The sequence below is a fragment of the Ptychodera flava genome, assembly GCF_041260155.1.
Source record: "Ptychodera flava strain L36383 chromosome 23 unlocalized genomic scaffold, AS_Pfla_20210202 Scaffold_24__1_contigs__length_23054250_pilon, whole genome shotgun sequence".
NCBI lineage: Eukaryota > Metazoa > Hemichordata > Enteropneusta > Ptychoderidae > Ptychodera > Ptychodera flava.
The window spans coordinates 16,161,760-16,176,895 of record NW_027248278.1 but is presented as its reverse complement, the minus strand read 5'-3'; the positions used below and the strand labels follow the sequence as shown (position 1 = coordinate 16,176,895).

Genomic DNA, 15,136 nt, shown 5'->3' with positions numbered 1-15,136 from the left:
CCCTCACAGGCTAATTTCCTATTGGGTTGCTGATCAGTGATGGCATTAAACAACATAACGTGAAGTAGAAAAAATGTCAGTCATATGAAAGGAATTAGAGTTTGGTGGAATGTACAGGGTCATACAAACCTGGAAAGTCCTTGACATTGAATTGTAATGCCTTCTGGAAAATCCTGGAAAAGTCCTTGTAAACGAAATTGAGTCCTGGAAAGTGATGGAATATTGGCAATCCCATTATTTTTAAAAATGATAAGATCATTAATTTTGATATTTTAGAAACGATATGTATCTATGATATATGAAGATGATATACTGTAAAAGTGATATCTGGAAAATGGTATTTCAGGGTGTATAAAGGTCTTTGAAAATCGCTGAATATATATTTGACAACTGCCTTACACCCAAATATGGCATCAAGTCTGTGATGTGCCGAACCGGAAAAGAGTTAACTCTTTGAGTGTCAAAGTCGATTGTTGTCGCCTAAATAAAATATACTCCAGTCAATTTTTTTTCTTCAGATTTTTGCCAAAAATTTTGATGCAAAACTGTAGCCAATAAAATTTTGTGTCTTTTTAGTCCCAAATTGTCAAATAAATTAAAGAAAATTTCATAAAAATTGATAAAATGTTACACTAAAATTTTGGCGGGAAAAAATTACAGCACTCAAAGGGTTAATTATTTGAAATGTATTTTTGATTTCAGACTGAAAGCAAAGGAAGAGGAATGGAGAGAGGCACAGAGGGGCTTTAATAAAATCTGGCGAGATCAAAACGAGAAGTATTATCTGAAATCGCTGGACCACCAGGGAATTAATTTTAAACAGAGCGATACCAAAGCGTTGAGGTCTAAAAGTATTATCAATGAAATTGAAACCGTCTTTGATGAGGTTGGTGGCAGATATTCACCCCCAGTTCCCTGTGTACAGGTCCAACTTTACCATAGAAAACAATGGATTTGGGACAAACCATGGTGGTGAAAGGGTTAAAGGGATCAGCATCTGGCGAGGGGGGGGGTGGGAGGGAGAGAGAAGGGGGTTTATGTGTGTTTGAAAGGGATCATCACCTGGGGAATACAGAAAAAGGGAGGATTAGAGGGGACAGGGGTTTGTGTGTATTTGAAAGGGATGAGAAACTGGTGTATACAGGAATGAAGAGGGGGAGGGGCTATATCAATCTGCATTGATATATTTTATATTTGAATGTTGGAGTCATTCTCGCAGGACAGATTCACCATTTGTATTGTGGTTATTTTCTGATTCAGACACGAGATATTGTGTATATTGTGGTTATTTTCTGACTCGGACACGGAACATCATGTGTACTGTGGTTATTTTCTGATTCAGACACAAGATATCGTGTGTATTGTGGTTATTTTCTGATTCAGACACGAAATATCATGTGTATTGTGGTTATTTTCTGATTCAGACACAAGATATCGTGTGTATTGTGGTTATTTTCTGATTCAGACACGGAATATCATGTGTATTGTGGTTATTTTCTGATTTAGAGACAAGATATCGTGTATATTGTGGTTATTTTCTGACTCAGACACGGAATATCATGTGTATTGTGGTTATTTTCGACTCAGACACGGAAGATCATGTATATTGTGATTATTATCTGACTCAGACATGAGATATCATGTATATTGTGGTTATTTTCTGATTCAGAGACAAGAAGAAAACAATGGTGAATCCAGCGGGCCGCACTTAGTCTATACCTTCAATGATCAATCTATCGTCGAAGACGCTGCTGCACTTATCATCCACCACGTCAAACGACAAACAGGTAAATTTCAGTGGTATTCACAGTACATTCCTAGAATAGTGTATTCATGTCAGACAGACAATGCCGTGGACGAATTGCCAAGCTATATGTGATTTTTGATCCTCTGTTTTCAAAATCAGAATTTTGATTTGAGCGCAAACAGGAATTATTTTGTCAGCACAGAGTAAAAAAAGCTGATACGTTCTGATAACTGTGATTGTAACTGATCAGTGTGATCATAAATTTCGAGAGCAAGACAGTTCGCCTTTTTAAAACTGTCTTTCTTGATTTGTTTGTAGCAATACACAAAGATGACAAACAGAAGATCAAACAGCTCCTGCTGCACTTTATGCCGGATTTCATGTTTGTACCAAGAGGTGAACTTTCTGACGAAGAAGAGGAAGAAGGTAAGAGTGAATATTTTACTTTTTGGGGTCAAAAAATCAAATTAATTCACTTCTATCATTTAAAAAATAAATACCCACATTTTAACCCTTTGCCGCCGGAGGGCGTATAAATACGCCTCACTTCCGGTTCCCGTTGCTGCCGGTAGACGTATATATACGTATAACGTACGTTTGTAACCTTTAACCTTGTTTTTAGCGCCAATTGCCGCTATAGGGGGGTCTAATTAATACCATTGGCTAGGGAATCACGCCACCTCCATAATGATACGCAGTTTCCTGTTTGCCCGCTATCGTGTGTCACCGACCGTGGGAATTTCAAACTCGTTTTGGCGAAATTTATGAATGAACTGTTTAAAAATGGCGACTGGTGATGACGACATCGCTCTAGGACATAGAATTGCCGATATTTTTGAATCATCATCCGATTCTGAGACTGAATTTATGGGTTTCACGGAATCTGACTATGAGGACGACATTCCATTAGCTAGGTTGCCGCGATTACGGCGGGATTCCGATAATGAGGTAGGATCGGACTTTGAAATAGACACTCAAAGTGACGACGATTCGGCTGAGAATTCTGACAGCAGTGAAGACTTACAATGGAGTCGCTCGATCGAAGAACATGACGATGTTAATTTCACGGAACCTTCTCGAATAAAGAAAGATTTTTCAGGTAAATCGGCAAAAGATGTCTTTGATTGTCTGTTCACCCCTGAACTTATGGCTACATCGTTACTGAAACTAATCGTTACGCCGAACAGAAACGTCGCGATCCGGGAAACTGGAAGTCAGAATGGACAAATATGACCGTAGATCAGCTTGAGGTCTTTCTCGGTCTTACGCTAGCGATGGGTTTAGTCGACAAGAAAGGTTCGTTCAGAGAATATTGGTCAGAATATTGGCTAACTAATACTCCAGCCTTCGGAAATCATATGCCACGCGATTTGTATTGTCAAATTTTGCGATACATTCATTTTGTCGATAACGAAGCCATCCCAACCGACAGAAATGACCGTAGATACGATAAACTGCAGAAAATAAAACCGGTTATTGACAGCGTGTTGCCAAAGTTCCGGGAACTGTATTCGCCAGAAAGACAGCTTTCCCTCGATGAGAGTATGATTAAATTCAAGGGCAGATTATCGTTTAGACAATACATAAAAAATAAACCGACGAAGTGGGGCATCAAAGTTTTCAATGTAGCCGAGGCGACTTCTGGATATGTTTTGAATTTGAAAGTATACCAAGGCAGAGATTGCAGCAAACTACTGAGGAATCTGTGACAGACAGATGAGTTTAATGCAGCCCTACTTTGATAAGGATATGAGCTGTATCGCGATAACTATTATACCAGTCCAACTTTATTTGAAAACCTTAAGAGTAGGAAGATTTTAGCTTGTGGAACAGTAAGGCCGAATAGGAAGGGACTTCCGTCAGAAATGAAACCAGCTAGTGCAGATGTCAAACGTCTAAGTCGCGGACAGTTTGTTCACTGGCAGAAAGGGAAACTAACAGCAGTAGCTTGGAAAGATTCTAGGATAGTCAATGTTCTTACAACTCTGCCCGTCACTGGAGATAGTAACCCTGTTCTGAGAGCAGTCAAAGTTCATGGCAGGTGGGAGCGTCAGGAAGTGCAACGTCCTATACTTGTTGAGAGATACAACAAGTATATGGGAGGCGTTGACCTTGCTGATCAGCGTCTGTCATCGTACAAACGTCACATGAAAGGGCTGACATGGTACTTGCAGATATTTTGGTACATACTTGAAGTGTGTGTCATCAACTCATACATTCTGTTCAAGAAAGCAATCCGAATAAGCCCCGAACCCTTCGAGTCTTCTGTGGCCAGCTTTGTGAACAGCTAATTGCTGGGCGATCATTTGTGAAGAGACCAGGCAGGAAGTCACTTAATCAGAATACTGATGTCAGGTTAGATCGTAAACTCCAACATGCTCCAGCATTAGTGGAAACTCAGTCAAAATGTCAGGTTCATAAGCAGAGGAAAGATACTAAATACATGTGTGGGGTGTGTAAAGTAAGAATGTGCCCTGTTCCATGCTTTCATCACTATCACTACATGCAGGATTATAGCTTTGATGACCTGAAATGTGCAGGCAGGGATTTAGCGAGGAAAAGGAAAAAGCATTAGAATAGATAGAATAGACAGTATAGATATATAACACAAAGAAATCAGACTTTTGGTGAGTAAATAACCATTTTATTTCTGGCAAATGTCTTCTTTCAACAGGAATCTAGTTATGTAGCCAATGATTGATGTGTCCTAATTTGCATAACAAGTGACCAATTTGCATATGGAAAGAATTGATACATTTTCTAGTTCATGTTCAACTAACATCACCTGTAGGGGTAAGCATTGTAGTCATTAAAACAAAGTTATAATCAATTTATTAAATCAATGTCATATTTATGTTGTAAATGCAAATTAATTCAGTCCCTAGGGGGTCTTTAACCTCTAAGTCTATGGGGGAAGGAAAGGGTTAACTCTTCTTTTAGAATTTTGTTATTTGACCCTTTGGAGCGCCATAATATTTCCCTCCAAATTTGTAGTGCAATCAACTGTAAACTGTTTTCTAATGCCATAAACAGTGAGAGACAGATACTCAAGATATTAGAATTGCAACAGTTTGTTTCATTTCCTCCGTCTGTTTCATAACCTTCCCCTCACAACGGTGAATGATTCTCCAGACAGAATAACAGTGTGTCTGGTCTGGATAAGGTAGAGCAATGGTCTAGTACTGTAGAATTTGACAAGCAAATCCCACCATAGTGCAGATATGGAATGTTATGAGAATGTTGTGTGAAAGGGCATCACTCAACAGCCAAGCGACTACAAAACACACAGAAGAGTCACATGCAAAGTTTAGGTTCCTAGAAATATTCTGTAATGATGTCAGACCTTATGATTATGGACAACTAAAATTATGCACATAGCTCATGAATATGCATGACTTATGAATATGCATGAAAATCTGATTAAATTTTCAGAAATGGAAGTGGACAACTCACAAGGGAACTCTAGCAAGAAACCGTCAAAGCTTAGGAATACATTGGTGAATGGTATTGCTGAGGAGTCAGATAATAATCAAACGGTAAGTCATGATTTTTTATGTCTCGTTTGTAACATTAGCAAAGATGAAATGTGAAGTACCTTTGCAGGGCCTGTTTTTTCCACTTTTTTTCAAAACTCTCTTCTTGCAAGGAGCAGAACCCCTACTTCAAATGAGATAATTCAAATTGTGAGGTTGTTAGGTTTGTTTAGATTAAAAATTGCATTCTGATAAGAAAAGTTTCCTTGACTCTGTTTATAAAAAAATACTGTTTCAGTTTGTATGTGCCATAACCCACTTTTGTGTTTGTAACATATGTGAAGATAAAATGTGAAGTACCTTTGTAGGGCAAATTTTGTTAAAAGTTCTTTGGAAATGCCTGCACATCAACTGTCACCAAGTTACTTAATTAATAATTGAACTGTTTACTTTTTCTTGCAGGACGATGTATATAATTTATTCTATGTCAACAATCACTGGTATCTGTTTATTCGTCTTCATCAAATCCTGTGTGAGAGACTGAGTAAGATGTACCATCAAGCTATCAAGATTGCCCAGCAAGAAGGACCTTCCAACAAATCTAACAAAGAGAGTACAGCTGTGGCGCTTAGACTTAGGCCTCCGAGTAAGTACATACCCCTCCCCCTCCACCTGCCCCTTTTCAGATAAGCTCCTCCTTCAGTGAATCACAGACAGACATCTTAGTCAGTACACTCAGCCTAGATAGACCCTTAATAATTAACCCTCCTCAGGTTGACCTCATGGCAAATTCACCCATAAAGATTAGCAGCCAAGTTGAGAACACCTCCACCCTCTCCAATATATTCAGATAGGCCAGTGAGTGAGTACACCCTCCCCTGAAGATAGGCCTGATAGTAAACCCTCTATTGTCAAGAAGAGGGCCTCTAAGTGTGTATACATCACCTTGTCCATGTAGTCCCCCAACTCATTACATACCCTTCTAAGTACAGATACTCATCCAGAAAGGCTGCAAAGGAGGTGCACCCTCATATAGCCAGTCAGCCACCCCTCTTTGATGCTGCTGTGGTTGAGCCATATTGTTTTTCAGTGGTATGGATCAGACCAATTTGCTGAAAACAGGAGAGGAAAGTCCTTCATCGTTGCACACATTCTTTTCATGTATCCAAATAGTTTTTGAAAGCTACTCCAAAAATGCTGACGAGGTAATTTTGTTTGAATTGCAGGTGAACTTGAACCTCGAGACTACTACCCGGCGTTTTTAGAACTAGTGAGGAATTTACTGGATGGCAATGTTGAGAGCACGCAGTATGAAGACCAGATGAGAGAGATGTACGGCATCTATGCATACATCTCATTTACCATGGATAAAGTTGTCCAAAGCATCGTCAGACAGGTCAGTGGTCCCCTTTATTAGTCCCCACGGACACCGTCCGGGGGGACTTATAGGTTTGGTCATGTCCGTGCGTGCGTCCGTGCGTGCGTCCGTCCGTGCGTCCGTCCGTTCACGCAGATATCTCAGACATGCCAAGGTCAATTTCTTTCAAACTTTGCACAAGGATAGTTCCCTACCCCATACAGATGCACGTCGATTTGTTTCACAATGCGATCAATTTTGGCCGTGTTAGAGGACTTTTTAGTTTTCACCTCCATAGACTCCCATGTATAAGGCATTCTCCATAGACTCCCATGTATAAGGCAGTCCATAGACTCCCATGTATAAGGCAGTCCATAGACTCCCATGTATAAGGCAGTCCATAGACTCCCATGTATAAGGCAGTCTCCATAGACTCCCATGTATAAGGCAGTCCATAGACTCCCATGTATAAGGCAGTCCATAGACTCCCATGTATAAGGCCAAGAAAAATAAAAATTTAGTTTCTCATCGTATTCATATTGCAAAAAGGATGCAGTGACACAGTTTTGAGTCCCCACAGATAAAGTCCAGGGGGCTTATAGATTGGGTCATGTCCGTCCGTGAGTCCATCTGTGAGTCCATCCGTTCATGCAGATATCTCAGATATTTTGACAAAATGTCACGTGACCTTGGTGACCTTTGACCTCAAATATATATATTTGTCCATAACTCAGTAACCACAAGTGCTACACCCTTCATGTATGGTATGATGGGACACCTTATGACGCCACATATTGTACCTCATTAATTATGCACATATCTAATTTTGAGCGAGCCAATAGAGCTAGAGGTCTGATTTTTGGTATATAGGGATAACTTAGCAATACTATTTTTTTTCAAAAATGTCACGTGACCTCAGTGACCTTTGACCTCAAATATACATATTCGTCCATAACTCAGTAACCACAAGTGCTACACCCTTCATATATGGTATGATGGCACAGCTTATGACGCCACATATTGTACCTCATTAATTATGCACATATCTAATTTTGAGCAAGCCAATAGAGCTGGAGGTCTGATTTTTGGTATATAGGGATAACTTAGCAATACATTTTTTTTGACAAAATGTCACGTAACCTCGGTGACCTTTGACCTCAAATATACATATTTGTCCATAACTCAGTAACCACAAGTGCTACTACCTTCATGTATGGTATGATGGGACGGACACTTTATGATGCCACATATTGTACCTCATTAATTATGTGCATATCTAATTTTGAGCAAGCCAATAGAGCTAGAGGTCTGATTTTTGGTATATAGGGATAACTTAGCACGACAATTTTTTTGACAAAATGTCATGTGACCTCGGTGACCTTTGACCTCAAATATACATATTTGTCCATAACTCAGTAAACACAAGTGCCACACCCTTCATGTATGGTATGATGGGACACTCTATGACGCCACATATTGTACCTCATTAATTATGTGCATATCTAATTTTGAGCGAGCCAATAGAGCTAGAGGTCTGATTTTTGGTATATAGGGATAACTTAGCAATACAATTTTTTTGACAAAATGTCATGTGACCTTGGTGACCTTTGACCTCAAATATACATATTTGTCCATAACTCAGTAACCACAAGTGCTACACCCTTCATATATGGTATGATGGGACACCTTATGACGCCACATATTGTACCTCATTAATTATGTGCATATCTAATTTTGAGCGAGTCAATAGAGCTAGAGGTCTGATTTTTGGTATATAGGGATAACTTAGCAATACAATTATTTTGACAAAATGTCACATGACCTCGATGACCTTTGACCTCAAATATACATATTTGTCCATAACTCAGTAACCACAAGTGGTACACCCTTCATATATGGTATGATGGGAGACTTTATGATGCTTCATACTGTACCTCATTAATTATGCGTATATCTAATTCTGAGCAAACCCATAGAGCTGGATGTCTGTCATACATATGCACATAGATTTGTTCTGTGATACGATCCAATAAGGCCGCCATGTGGCCATTTTATTACGATTTTTTCATGTCCTGAACTACAGCTCAGACATGTATCAAGCGAATTTATTCAAAAGTATTTTAATCACAGACCTAATGAAGAGGACTCTATCCTCTCTGAGGACCTGTAATCAAAATACCCATTAACAAGTGGGGACTGTGTCATCAACGATGACTTGTTACCAAAGTTTCTTTGATAAATTTTCAGTGAAGCACTTGGATATGAGTTGCATAGTAACAATGGAAAGGAAGTGTTTTTGGACAAGAGTGAGATACTCTGACGAAATATTCTTGTATTGTAATAGGGTCAATAATTGTCTCTTTTAACAAAGAGCCCTCTTTTTGCAGTTTTTATTGCCTGAATTTTGTTCTATAAATCTTCAGTGAAGTACCGGAATGAGTTGCATTATTTTAATGGACAGGGATCGTTATTACAGAGTTACTCCAGTAAAGTATTCTTGTACTGTGGATGTGGTCAATCATTGTGTCTTTCAGTATCGAAACAAGCCCTCTTTAGACAAATCAAGAAATGAGGGCGCTCTTCAACTGAAACATTTACTGTATCTACCTATGTGTGTTTGAATAATAACAAAATGAGGACAGGTGGATATGAAGGTACAAAACAGTGCAAAGGCGTGTACACTCTGGAACACTGACAAAATGAAATCACGGTCTTTCATTTTCCAGCTGCAACACATTGTGACTGAAGACGTCAACATCAACTTGACCGATCTGTATCTGCAAGAGAAGAAGACAGGCGGTGCGGGCGGCAGCCTGGGAAGCCAGCCGGCCAGAGCCAGTGTGGAGGGAGCGTACCAACGGAAGGCTGAACAACAATTAGCTGATGAGCAGAACGTCTTCAAAATCTGCTATGTGAGTATTGACACAACGTCTCTCTCCCCCTCCCCTCCCCTCCCCCCCATTCCACCTCAGTTGATTTACTCATTGTCATTTCAGCTGGAACTATCTTTAGTTGTGATATTTGTAACTATTGATAATGTCTTCATCAATAATCATAATATAAAAACAAAGACATTTACAACTTGTTCTCTTGAATCTGTGTGATTGAATACAGAGTAATTCTGGTGTTCTACTAGACGTTCAGTCCAGAAAGGGTTTTAAAATGCTAATCAGAATTCAAATTTATCGTCATGGAAACTCCTTTAGTTAGTCATGATGAAGTCTTTGGTAGTCATTAGCTTTTACTGTAAAGTACACACTCGAGTTTGCAGGCTCTGTAGCGGCAATATTCAGCCATACTCCCGCTGATGTTGTCCATATATTGTATGGGATGGTTTAGTAATGAGCAAGTTGTTTGTTGTTTTTGCAGTACAAGGATGGAAACAAGCTTACACTTGAACTACTTGACACTGAGGAAGATCACAGCGACGATCCAGTGGAGGTGGAGAAGTGGTCCGACTACGTGGAGAGATTCGTCGGCAACGAGAACACTACGCCGGAACTCCGCGAAGCTCTGTCTCGGAAACCAGTATTCTTACCCAGGTGAGATCATCCTCGAATTGAAATAATTGACATTATATATTATAGCCCAAACATGGGACTATGTTGCCCGAGGGTAGGTGACCATTTGCCTGACGTAAGGAGGGCAAATGGTCTCCTGCCCCGAGGGTACATAGTCCCTTGTTTGGGCTGTAATGTTTTATTACATGCCTCTTTTACTCTGTTTGCACCAAAAATATTTACGTTTATTGGCAAATTATAGTCAAATGCTTTTTTTCATTTTAGACGAAAAACGGTAAAAAAATAGAACGATTTTCATCATAGAATGGCGCATTGATATATTTAAACTACTGTTATGCGGTTTATCAATATTTTTATGCGAATTTTCCAAAAACTGGATTTTCTGTGCAAAACATGAAATTTCAAGACTTTTACATCCAAAGTTTTCAAGTTGAAAATAGTTCCGGTTCACTTTCAGTCCAGTGATGACTATGGCACCCGCGACGTCATCGGTGAGTTACCATTGAATCCTATGGAGCGCGCGACGTTCGATATACGAGGCATGTAATAATGAGTGTTATATGCCTTTGCTTTTGATTCTGATTTCCAACAGAATTGATGGGATTTCACAGGATCTTAAGTGTTACTAGAGAAGTGTTATACATATACATACAGTTTATAAGGGTCGTGGATTCTCCTTGCTGTTGCTTATTGCAAATGAGAGTATAGTTTTACCAGAGATGGCCATGGGCGACACAAAAATAATATCAGTGTAACTATAAACCAATAAAGTGTAGAGAAATTGTGCTTGGTTGAGTAATGAGGATGATGCGACAATGCGAAGCAAGAAAAGAGAAAATGTACAGTATTGTAACTTTAAAAATGAGTTCTAGGTGCAATGTTTACTTTCAAGTTTCACCACACATGAAAATTTAGCCTTAAAACCAACTCTACTTCTCATGTAATGTATTTTTTTACCTTTTGAATGTCAAAGTCAATTTTTGTGACCTTCATAAAATGTACCCTGGGCAATTCCTTTCAAATTTTTGCCAAAATTTTGATGAAAAACTGTAGCCATTGAAAAGTTATATCCATTTAGGTCAAAAATATCAAAAGAATTACAAAAAATTTACATAAAAATTGTAAAATGTTGCACTTAAATTTGGTGGGAAAAATTACATCAATTACGACAAGTAGTGTAGGGTCCAACAGTATGTCTATGTTGTTGATACGAATGGTCCGCCCTCTGTAGTCATAAGCTAAACTCTGGTTGCCTCCTCAGGAATGTGAGACGTGGTCGTCAACAGAGGGCAGGCAGTGACACAGACTCCGCCAGTGAAGACACTGAGAAGGAGAAAAAGGACAAGACGGAGAAAGGAGACGGGAAAGACGAAAAAGGCAACGATGAAAAGGAGAAAGTGAGTGAAGACATGGCTGGGGTGGAGATGGCTAGCAATATGGAGTGTAAATTTCAATCTGAATTCTTACAAGATGGTTTATGTGGTGAACTCGGAAGATTACATGTACAGGAGGTCTGCTATGAAGAAAGCCAGAGAGGTAGGTGCAGATCTGTGTCTATGTTTGTTTAGGGTGTGTGTGTGTCTGTTTCTGTCTGGTTGTCTGTTTCTGTCTGTGTCCATGACATGTTGCTGTCGTATTCTTTCAGACAGTCTTTCTCTCTCTCTCTCTCTCTCTCTCTCGCTATACAGACCGTGGCATACATTAACGTAGTACGCACCATGAAAGACTGAAACTTTAGCTCACACTTTCATCAACAAACCTTTCAACCATCTTTCAAAATAAAGAATAAAAACTGGGGGGGGGTCACTTCTCAAATTTAGTGTTATGGAAGCAAATATTTACTGAGATTTGACTTTCAAAATAACTGCAATTCCTGTGCCAAGTAAATGGGAAAAATGAAATTTGTTTTATATGTACAAAAATTGGATGGTGAAAACTTAAACTCATAGAGCTTCAAAATGAACCCACACAAGTTGTAGATCAGAGCAGTATTGTTAAAATTTTAGACTCACGAGACAGGCATATTTCTACCTTAAGAATATTTAATGTAATGTTCTTTCAAAATTCCTATAGGCATTGTGTACTGTGACGTTTCATGGGTTTGGTTCTATGCTTGAAAGAGCTACTTCTGAAATTATTATGTGTTTTTCAAAAGCTAAACTGAGTAATTCACTGCCAGTTTCAGTTATGATAAGTTTTTCAATCTATGGTCGTTTTTCAGTCACATCCGATGATATCGGCAAAGCTTCATCAGCGTTTCCGCCGATGGCTGAGTGGGTGGGAGGAACGCAATATCACGGAAGAGCAGCAGACCGGCTGTAAGGACTGGTTGCTGGGCAACTACGAGGACATCAAAGCTTGCCAAACTCAGGAAACGCATGTGAAAACGGACAGTCTGGACTATTGCAAATACGTTGTGGTTTACGCCAAGGAGGAAACGCCGGTACCGACCTCGTCGTCGTCATCATCGTAACAGAAATCCATCAGTGCGTTTTGTGAGAGACTCGTACAGTGAGACGAAGTGTTCTGGAATGACACCTCCAAATTAACCTGTTCACCCCCATGTTCCTGTGGATAGGTCGACGCTCACCTTTGACAACAATAGGTTTGGGCCAAACCATGGTGGTGAAAGGGTTAATAAACTGATGACAGGGAGGTAGTATGAAGTATGTTAGGTTGAAATAGAAAAAATCAACAATTTTCATGGTTTTTCTTGACTTCAGAATGCAATGTGGAGCCAAAACCAAAAAAAATTTTATCATGTCATCTAAGAAGGGTGTGGGAATGCTATCGTAATGTTACACAAAGTAACCTCGTGATCAGGGCCACCATTTTATGCAAATCAGCATTACTGTTGGCATGGATACAAGTTGTGACATCATTCTGCATTGACCAATGATTGATCTCCCTGAAGAAGGCAGCTTCAAGTACAATGGAATATAAATTTTCTCTCACATCAATTCTGGCTTCCTTTGCAAAATAATTGTGTAACAAAAATCAAATCTTTTTTAAATTTTGACAAGAAAACCATGAAAGAAAGTTGATATTTTCTTTTTAAACTGTACATAACACAAGTCAGACGTCATTGAACGATGAATTTATAATGTGAAATCTGTGAATAGAGCTGTAAATTACAATCATGTCATCCCCTCCAAAACATCAGATTGACAAAACCTTCCACAGAAGACAATAGGTTGACTTCATTATGCAAGAACTCAGAGGAGGGTGAGAGAGATGACGACGACAATTTGAATTGATGTCCAGTTTGAAAGGGGGAAGTAATTTGTGTCATGAAAGATGTGATATATTTTTTGATATTTGGTGACCTTTTTCCAGACGGTCACCTGCAGGGTTCGTCACTGCCATTACTTGGGATTACATGAACACTCTGCCTATTTAGACCAATTTTTGTTTTTCGTCGCAAGCTGAGTTTTTTTTGCGAACACCTTGGGTTTTTTTAAAAGTCCAGCAGAAACTATAACCCAGACAGGTTGTCCAAGAGTTTGCCAACTTTTAATCCCACTCACCCCTCCGTTTCAATGGACTACCCTCACAGCTGGGACCGATCCACTACCACGTTGGGGGTGAGAGGCTTCCAAGCCACAGGTTGTACATACTTTCATATATATAAATATAGACAACATAGCGATTTCTGTAAAAGATATAACATTTGCAGTTTTGTTTGTACCAGTCCTTGACAGGCATAATCTGAACACATTGTAAAATTTAGACTGAAGTGCGCCCTCATGGGCCACACATAGAAAGTATCTGTACAGAGTGATAAGCAATAATTTTTCCCACAAAGTTCAGAAAAACATTTCTTTTATTTTTCATTTTTTTTTAGATTTGAGAATGCAACTAGATGCATTGTCAGGTTTTTGCTGTTTGTTTGTTTGTACATAGCAGAGTGAGGTCACTCCACATGACATCCTTCCAATTTCATTGTGCTAAGGTGTACCAAAATCAAGTTTCAAAAAATTTAAAAATTTTGCAAGACCAAATTGCATTGGTGACAGGGCCTGGTAAGAATTCTCTGTGCAACTATCATGAATTTTTAAACGGCCCAGTGACACAAAACACAGAAATCTTTTCAAAGTTCACTGGCGTTTGTGTACAACACATCCTGAGAAATGAACTATTTTTCACCCCTTTTAAAAAATTTATCAACAAAAAAAAGGGGGAATTTAAATCTGGCAAGCTACCATCTTGTTGAGGAAAAAAAATCCGTCATGCGTTCTTTTTTTGTGTCAAACTCGTAACTCACAGATTCACTGTACATTTTGCTCTTCTTTGAGTTTTAAAATCTGCGATTGGGAAATGAACTGGGCTTGTATTACGGACAACTTATAAATTCCACTTGAGTCAAGACTATACAAACTAAAACCTGTCCTGGTTGTCTGTGTGCAGTACTGACAAGTCTAATTTTTCTTATTGTTCGAAGAATTATATATATATATATATATAAACACCAAACCAAACAGAGCAGCCATTTTATACAACTATGCCACAAAATTTTTTGAATTTAAACGAGAAAGAAATGCATTGTATAAAGATGAAAAATTTGACAACTTTTGTAACATATTCCACAAAAAATCAAGCCAAATATTTTTACAGAATAAAAGCGAGTCTGTTTTATTTGTTGAAAAAAAATTATAAAATTTCGAGTTCAAAAATGGCTGTTCTCATTTGTAGATCTTCCAGTGTGGTAGTCTGTTGAGTGTTTCCTCCAATGTGTTCCGTGGAGAGCACTGTCTATGTTTGTATACATATACCTACTGTGGCTCTTGGAGTATCTGACTTCGTAATATAATAAAGCTCTCCATTTTTTTTTCAATGAACGAATAATTTCGTCTCTGTGTGGTTTTCCGAGAGAGTGAACTTGATGTGTGAGAAAGGCTCTACTTCCGGTATTGGTAAATGCTTCGAAATATTTCTGACTTATAAAGGACATGATATGACGACCAGCTGAATGAGCCAATCGACAATCTCATCGGTAAAATGACAAAAACGATTTTTTCTGAGTGAAAAGAAACCCCTG

The 15,136-nt window shown here is 38.9% G+C and overlaps 1 protein-coding gene and 1 long non-coding RNA gene across 2 annotated transcripts in view; one reads left to right on the top strand and one right to left on the bottom strand.

The window, feature by feature from the left end:
• Positions 1-14,932, top strand: part of LOC139124577 (paired amphipathic helix protein Sin3a-like) — a 43,552-nt gene extending 28,620 nt beyond the window's left edge. Inside the window, 11 exon segments of the mRNA XM_070690708.1 lie at positions 703-886; positions 1,670-1,787; positions 2,066-2,173; positions 5,180-5,283; positions 5,683-5,866; positions 6,447-6,616; positions 9,304-9,489; positions 9,947-10,119; positions 11,360-11,546; positions 11,548-11,634; positions 12,320-14,932. Of these exon segments, the coding sequence (XP_070546809.1) occupies positions 703-886; positions 1,670-1,787; positions 2,066-2,173; positions 5,180-5,283; positions 5,683-5,866; positions 6,447-6,616; positions 9,304-9,489; positions 9,947-10,119; positions 11,360-11,546; positions 11,548-11,634; positions 12,320-12,571 (1,753 nt within the window). The 3' untranslated portion in view covers positions 12,572-14,932.
• Positions 1-15,136, bottom strand: part of LOC139124946 (uncharacterized) — a 477,972-nt gene that overhangs the window by 158,387 nt on the left and 304,449 nt on the right. The window lies entirely within an intron of this gene.